Genomic DNA, 8,264 nt, shown 5'->3' with positions numbered 1-8,264 from the left:
GGCAGAACACTCTATGACATAAATCACAGCAAGATCCTTTTTGACCCACCTCCTAGAGAAATGGAAATAAAAACAAAAGTAAACAAATGGGACCTACTGAGACTTAAAAGCTTTTGCACAGCCAAGGAAAGCATAAACAAGACGAAAAGACAACCCTCAGAATGGGAGAAAATATTTGCAAACGAAGCAACTGACAAAGGATTAATCTCCAAAATATACATGCAGCTCAATATCAAAAAAACAAACAACCCAATCCAAAAATGGGCAGAAGACCTAAATAGACACTTCTCCAAAGAAGATATACAGATTGCCAACAAACACATGAAAGGATGCTCAACATTCCTAATCCTTAGAGAAATGCAAGTCAAAACTTCAATGAGGTATCACTTCACACGGGTCAGAATGTCAATCATGTAAAAATCTACAAAGAATAAATGCTGGAGAGGGTGTGGAGAAAAGGGAACCCTCTTGTATTGTTGGTGGGAATGTAAATTGATGCAGCCACTATGAGAACAGTATGGAGGTTCCTTAAAAAACTAAAAACAGAACTACCATATGACCCAGCAATCCCACTACTGGGCTATACCCTGAGAAAACCATAATTCAAAAATAGTCATGTACCACAATGTTCATTGCAGCACTATTTATAATAGCCAGGACATGGAAGCAACCTAAGTGTCCATTGACAGATGAAGTGGATAAAGAAGATGTGGGACATATATACAATGGAATATTACTCAGCCATAAAAAGAAATGAAATTGAGTTATTTGTAGTGAGGTGGATGGACCTAGAGTCTGTGAAACACAGTGAAGTCAGAAAGAGAAAAACAAATACCCTATGCTAACACATATATATGGGATCTAAAAAAAGAAAAGGTTCTGAAGAACCTAGGGGCAGGACAGCAATAAAGACTCAGACGTAGAGAATGGACTTGAGGACACAGGGAGAAGGAGGGGTAAGCTGGGACAAAGTGAGAGAGTGGCATGGAGATATATACACTACCAAATGTGAAATAGATAGCTAGTGGGAAGCAACTGCATAGCACAGGGAGATTTGTTCCATGCTTTGTGACCACCTAGAGAGGTGGGATAGGGAGGGTGGGAGGGAGACTCAAGAGGGAGGATATTTGGGGATATATGTATATGTATAGCTGATTCACTTTGTTATAAAGGAGAAACTAACACACCATTGTAAAGCAATTATACTCCAATAAAGATGTTAAAGAAGAAAAAAAAAACATGACTTCAGGGGTCCTAAAAGTTCATACTCCCTCTCCTTAATTGTAACTGGCAATAAAATAATAGTAACAACCACACACACTCATGCAAATTCTTGGTATCTTCACTTATGGCTACTGACCATGGTCAAGTTGTTGATACTGTCTGTGTTGTTTCAGTTTCCACAATGAGTATAATAGTAATAAATAGTAGTGAAATGGGACTTCCCTGGTGGCGCAGTGGTTAAGAATCCACCTGCCAATGCAGGGCACATGGGTTCACGCCCTGGTCTGGGAAGATCAAGGCCTGCAGACCCTCACTTTCACCCTGATTTCTCCCTCTTTTAAATACCTAGACCTCCTGTTACCTGCACCATTTATGAGGCATTTACCACGTATTTATTCTTTTATTCATCCAGCAACTCATGGGCTAGGTACTGCGAACATAGAAGTGACTAAAATAGATACAGTCACCACATTCATGGGTCCTATGGCCTGGGGAGGGAGACAGACATTCAACAAACGTGCAAGCACGTAATTATTTAATCCAGCTGTGCTAAGTGCTATCAAGACAAAGTGTGGCATGCACTGAGAACCTGTCACAGAGGAAGCTCACCTAGCCTGCAGAGTCAAGAAAGGTTTCTTTGAGGAAGTGACATTCAAGTTGAGGCTTAAAGGATACACTGCTTTCTACTGTCACCATAGACAATAAATGTTTATTTAGGATCTATAACCTAGGTGGAATGTCAAGGCACATGTACTTACAGAAAAAATAGCCGCAGGAGGTAGCACTACCAAGGGAACAGAATGTACCTTCTACCGATGATTGGAATACCGGAAGGTTAGAGACCGTCTTAGAAACATTTTATATAAAGTATGAGATTTGAGCAGGGCCTTAACTGGAAAGGTGGAACTAAGACAAGGATGGGGGAAAAGAGGAATTCTTGATAGGGGAAAATATAAACTTATGGGCAGAGATAGGAAAAGGCAAGACATTTAGACAGGTTGCTTGAATCAAGGAGTGACATAGGAAAGTAATTAAAGACAAAGAGTGGGGTCATAGAGGGGCTTGCTTTATCTTACATGGAATTTTCTTCCTTCTTTGAAGGAATGGCCTTCTTTGAGACTCTCATGAAAGCCTTGGACCCCTCCTCATAAGAAAGAAAGAAAAGAAAAGAAAGAAAAAAGAAAAGAAAAGAAAGAAAGAAAGAAAGAAAGAAAGAGAAAGAAAGAAAGAAAGAAAGGAAGGAAGAAAGGAAGAAAGGAAGAAGGGAGGGAGGGAGGGAGGGAAGGAAGGAAGGAAGGAAGAAAGAAAGAAAGAAAGAAAAAGAAAGAAAGGAAAGAGCATTCATAAAGCTGCATACAATTTCAGGGGTTCACAATCCCCCTGAACTCCCATTTAGGAACCCCTGCTATAAGCAAGTAGCACTGAAAGGGTGTGAGTGAAGGAAAGGCAGCACGTTTCAGACCATGTTTAGAAGCCTTCACTTTCCTGAGAGGCTAACAGCTGTTGGCAGTGAGGTTAATTGAGAAACTATTGCAATATAATGCAAGCCAGAGCTCATACCGCCCTAGGCTAAGGTAGCAGCTTTAGGCACTCATTAATTAAGTAAACTAATATTTATCGGGAGCTCACTCTGAGACAGGCCTGGTTCTATTAATGAAGAAAAAAAGATCACTGCTGTCAAGGAACTCCAAGCTGGGCAGGATCAGAAAGGTAAGCAGCCACAGACTTCGAGGGAATCAGAGCAGTAGCAGATTGTCTTAACCAGAACTTGCCACTGCCCATTCCCTACAGAATTAAGTCAAAGTCTTTAATATCTTGTTCAAGGCATTTCACAAAATAGCCACATCTCACTTTTCTGCTGTCATTTCCACTTAGGCCTGCATGACAGCTTCTTTCAACACGCACCTGCACCCTGCAGGGTGGCCACACGGGACTCTTGACTATCTTCTGACACTGCTTTGCCTTTTCCTGCCTCTGTTCTGTCAGTATTTTCCTCCCACCAGCTGTGCCTGGTCAAATGCCTACCCATTACCCATGCTTCAAGGCCCATTTGAGGTGTTGCCTTCCTTGAAGCTTTGTGGAGTCTCCCCATTCATTCTGCCCTGATTTACTGTGTGTGCCTCACTCTCCCCCAGTACTCAGTAAGCTGGAGAGGGCAGGGTGTCATCCTTTGATCTCATCCTGGGAAGTGCCCAGTTCCTGTGCTGACAGGTGCTCAATATATACACTGAACCGAAAGGCAGGGGCTTGGTGAGAGAACAGGGCCAAGGGAGCTTTGGAAGCCATCATCCAAGCCTTGGTGGTTGGCATCAGAAAAGGTAAACTTCCTATTCACCTCTTCCTGGAAGAATTCACCCTGTAGGGAGGGAGGGAGGCCATCCCCGGCACACACCATGCGCTCAGTAAATACGGGTTTAAAAATATAGGACATTCAGATCCAGGTAACTTAGATCACCCTGTTTATAATGATGGCGGTTCCCACAGGCTGAGGATAAATTCTACTCTCACAATTACCAGTTTTGGATGCAGACTTCCACATTTCTATTGGATTATTATTGTTGCTGTTTAATTATTAAGAAAAGAGCTTACTTGCAAAAGCCAAATGGTTATAAAGCCTAATCATCCTTGGAAGTATTATAGGGTCACTCGAATAGCTCTTGCTTTTAATTCTTTAACAACTGTGGGTCGAACCTCATTGTGCCATTACCTCACCTTTGTTTGCATTATCAAAATACGCAAGACGTTGCCAAGGACGACTGAGTTCTTTGGCTCGACCGCAGCTGTAACAGGATGGGTGCACATTTCCCTCTTTGGGGTACGAGGGGATGTGGGTGCCTTCCCAGGCCAACCGTGCAAAAGGAAGAAGTCTTGCCTGACTGAGGGGGGCTAGGCAGAAATCAAGGTCCTAAAATGAACACTCACCAGGGCAGTGCCAAGTCCCAGCAAGGGCCGCGTCTCCTCAACTTTACTGAAGAAGCGGCGGGCCGCAGGCCCCCCTCATCCGTTAGTCTGGGTGACGCTCTGCCCTCTGGCCTGACGCTCACCACCCGCCTCCTCGCGGGGCCGCCCTTCGCAGGTGCGCAGAGCTCCTTACGCATCGTCTTCCCGCCTTGTATCCGCACCGCCCCCCCCACGCCCTGGGGCCGAGGACGTGCTGATCCGATTGGCCGAGGGCGGCGGGGGCGGGTCCGGAGCACCGGGGGAAGCCAGGGGCCAAAGGCGCTGGCGGGGCCGACTGCGCGCAGCGGGAGTGCTGGGTGCTGAGTGCCCCCGAGGACTCGACTGACCCGCCCGAGCCGGCTCAGGATGAGGACGCGCTGGGCCACCCCTCTCCGTGCGGCGGAGCTGCTCGTGCTGCTCCTCCCGTGCTTCGGTCTGGTGGAGCCCTCTGACCGCTCAGGTAACCGCGGGCGCGTCCGCTCGCCGGCCGGCTAGGGACCTCGACGTTGCCAGGCCGGCTGACTTTCCTCAGTTCGGGTTAGGGCTGCGCTCCGGAGTCACGTCACCTCTGCTTTGCTAGGGGCTGGAGCCGGACAAGTGAGCCGAAGGGAGGTCCAGGGAGAAGCAGCTCCATTACCCCCCGGGGTCCCGGAGGAGGGCTGGGTGGGGCGTGGGAGCGCCGGGCTTTTCTCGTGCTGAGGGCGAGGAGTCCACCGTAGCGGAGGCACCCAGAGTCTTTTCAGAACGAGGCTCCCGCTCCTTCCTCGTCCTCTCTCTAAAATCTTGCTTCCCTAGAGTATAGGGCTCCTTAACACCCCCCCCCCAAGCCCCATCCCGCCCATCTCGCCCCTCCTTCGTCCCTTGGTCACCTTGGCCACTCAATGTCAAGAGGAGCTTTCCACCCACAGCGCCAGAATGAGTAACGATGCCCTGACTTCACTGCGCTCATGGTGCACATCAAAAAGCCATGTCTCCTCCGGTGACCATGGCCGTGACTCTGTTATGATGCCCTCCCCCAGTGCCTCGAGCAGCGAGCGTTTCTTCTACTTGGCTTATCAGCTCCAAACGACCGCCCCATGCCCTACCCCAGAGGCCGGTGGTCCCGCGGTGGAGCTCAGGTTGCTTGCCCGGAGACCTCCTGCCTGTCGCTTCAGAAGCAGGACCAGGATCGCTGATGCTCTGGGCAGTGCTTGCCGCACCAACCCCTTCGCAGCACCTGGAGTATGCTTTTACTTTCTCTTTTTGCCTTGGTCAAAGGTGCGCTGAGGATTTTGTTTCTTAGTCTGGCCGCTTAATAGGCAATCCGTGAGCCGTCCCTACCTATCACTTCCGTCATCTTGTCTAGATGAGGAAGTAAAAGATGGTCGAGGGAGTTTTTGAAAAGCTTCAGTTTGCTTGTGGCATTTACTTTCTTTGCAGCTAAACTAAGTTACTATCTGAGTTATAGTTTGTTCAGCGTATGAGTGGCATCGTCTTATCTACATTCAGAACTTTTTAGTTGACCCTGTGCTGATTCACATTTCTGTGTTCTTTGATCCTCCATGTTGGAAACTACCTAAAGGCCTTTACTGCTGTGAGAAATTCTGTTCTGCCTGCCCCCTAATCCAGAGAGAAAATTTTCACCGCAGCGACTAACTATAGTCAAAACACTCTAGCCTTTCAATCACTATACTCTTGGTTTCCATCTACATTTGCTTTAGTCTTATCTGTTTTGTCTCCCCCATAGAACTCAAGACTTCCTTAATTTTTGCAGTCCCTGCAATCCCTGGCCTTTCTCATTAACCCAAAGCAAAGAGCACCAGCTTAACGCCATTCTTCCTGCACTAGGTCCTCGCAGGTATTTGTTTTCCTGCATCCTTCCCCACCTTGAGCAGCTGCTCTGATCAGCTTACACGCACCATCAGACCAGACTTGTGGCCCTATTCAGGGAAGCGCTGGAATTTTGAAACCCTAGCCACTTGGGTAGCTTGTTGGCAGTATGCCGGCTTCATGATGCTGGTGATGGCGTGCACTCCATCCCATGTACGCAGCTAGGTTTGCGCAGGTGGTCTCCATTGCTCAGACGCTGGAGGAGTACCTCTGTGTCCTTGGGGAAATGCCAATTGCTTAGTTAACTTTTTTTGCCTCCTTGGAGAGCCAGCAGCTTGAAGTAAACTCATTCTTCAGGGACTTCTGAGGTTCTCACCAGCCCACACCACCCAGTCTGAACCCCATGACTTTCTGACTGCTAGTACACTGATGTGGACCCAGGTGTCACTTCAGGACCTGTGTTTTGTTTGTTTGTTTTGGCTTTATTTATTTATTTTTGGCTGAGTTGGGTCTCCCCGCTGCTGCACGCAGGAGGACCTATTTTTGAACTGGCAAATCCAGACTTCTGAGTCTCTCCTAGTGTACACTCTGTGCACACATGGTAGCAGCTCCACAAAATGCTTAGCAGTGTGGGCTGTGGAAGTTCCCCTGAAACTAAAAAAGCTGCAGTCTTCATCCTTCTTGCCTTCCCAAGCCATCTCTTCTCCATTTGTCTGTGGTTACAAAAAGTTGAGGTCCAACTTCTCTTTGGAATGTGCAGAACTCTTTGGTTTAGGGCTTGTAACAAAGGAGTTACTTCACAATCAGACAATAAGAAATAGTTTTCCTGTGATGGTCTAAAAATTCATTTTCAATTATGATAATGCTATGTAGCCATTTCCTCTCAAACACCAGTAAAATGTTTATATAAAACGAAACATTAAAAAGTGCTGCTAGAGGTGTTGAGGCTTCTTTTCATCAACCTCTGTCTTTTAGACTTGTCCCAATATTGTATTTGTAGGTAAATATTAAAATTCCATTTAGGGCCAGTATAAAGTGAACAAGATGCAATATAGGGCTATCAATAAAGAATCTGTTTTATAAATTGCTCTGCAATCACCTTTTCAAAGTGTAATACATTTCTGATATATGTCATAGACCCTTATTAAACAAATTTTCTAAATAAATTATTTTCACACCTTCTTAGTTCTTCTTCCCACTCTTCAACCTACCCTCCCAATAGGGTCACAAGACTGGGGCAGACTGAACGCTTCTTCTTAAGGGTAAAGAAAGATAGGGGAAAACATCATGAGTACAAGACTCTCCCTACGTTATGTATTATGTACGAATGCTTACACATACATCATGTATGAAGGCTAATAAGAAGTTTCCTTAAATCATATCAATAATTACTGTATTTGCTAAGTGATCACTATAGGTGTCAAGCATTGATATTACATACTTGGTTAAAAGACAGATTTAGAATGAGGTAAGTATCTATAATCACAGATGTTTGCGATTAGGTAAGAAGCTTGGCAATTCCTATTCAATGTAGCTACTCCACACCTCTCCTGTAGTCTTTCAGAGGTCCTACAAGCTTGTTAAGTCCATGGGTGTCCTAAAAGTTAAACATACAGTAAATGGGAAAGGTTAAATTTTTTTTCTCTTCTAAAGAGTACTTATAAAGCAGCACTGTCACTTAAGTGCACATGCCCAATACAGATGGAATTCAAATGACCTAAAATTCTACTAGCATGACATAATAAAGTTGTGGACATCTGTTTAAGAACAATATGCAATGAACTTAGCACAGGCCTGTAAAGCCTACAAGGCTAGAAAAACTCAGTTAGTAGAAGCATAGGATGTTAGTACTGGAAGTGACTTAGATTTCTTATATCCACTGCTTTCATCTTACATTTGGAGATTAGAAGACCCTGAGGAGATTAATTGACTTCCCCAAGGTCTCCCAGCTAACCAATAGCAGAGGTAAGTCTTCAGTCTAGGACCCTAACTCCTTATTCCACTGCTCTTTCCACTATTCTAAGAGCTGTAGCTAATCCATTGCATTCTGCAAAGGCAACTTAGAAAATCTAGAAATCCAGATTGCAAAGGTAGGCAAAGCTGGGGTCAAAGGGCACAGAGCAAAGTGCCCAGGAAAGATTATAATGTGCAGAGAGATTATAGGGCAAGAGAGGGGACGGTTCCAGCAGGGGTGGCCACCGCCCACTCTCCTGCAGAAGCAGACTTCTTTTTTTCTGCGGTAATTCCTGATACTTTGGAACACAGGAGAGGTGAGAGGGAATAGGTTGGGA

At 45.7% G+C, this 8,264-nt stretch overlaps 1 protein-coding gene across 6 annotated transcripts in view; it reads left to right on the top strand.

Moving 5' to 3' along the window:
- Window positions 1-4,436: 4,436 nt before the first annotated feature.
- LOC307187647 (CD302 antigen) overlaps window positions 4,437-8,264 on the top strand; it is a 128,857-nt gene continuing 125,029 nt past the window's right edge. For all 6 annotated transcript variants that reach the window (XM_079924023.1, XM_079924020.1, XM_079924017.1 and 3 more), the window contains exon 1: window positions 4,437-4,624. In XM_079924023.1, the coding sequence (XP_079780149.1) occupies window positions 4,531-4,624 (94 nt within the window). In that variant the 5' untranslated portion in view covers window positions 4,437-4,530. The remainder of the gene's footprint in view (window positions 4,625-8,264) is intronic.

This window comes from Stenella coeruleoalba (genome assembly GCF_951394435.1).
Source record: "Stenella coeruleoalba genome assembly, chromosome: 6".
Classification (NCBI taxonomy): Eukaryota; Metazoa; Chordata; class Mammalia; order Artiodactyla; family Delphinidae; genus Stenella; species Stenella coeruleoalba.
The sequence above is the reverse complement of the archived record's forward strand: the minus strand, read 5'-3'. Positions and strand labels throughout refer to the sequence as shown.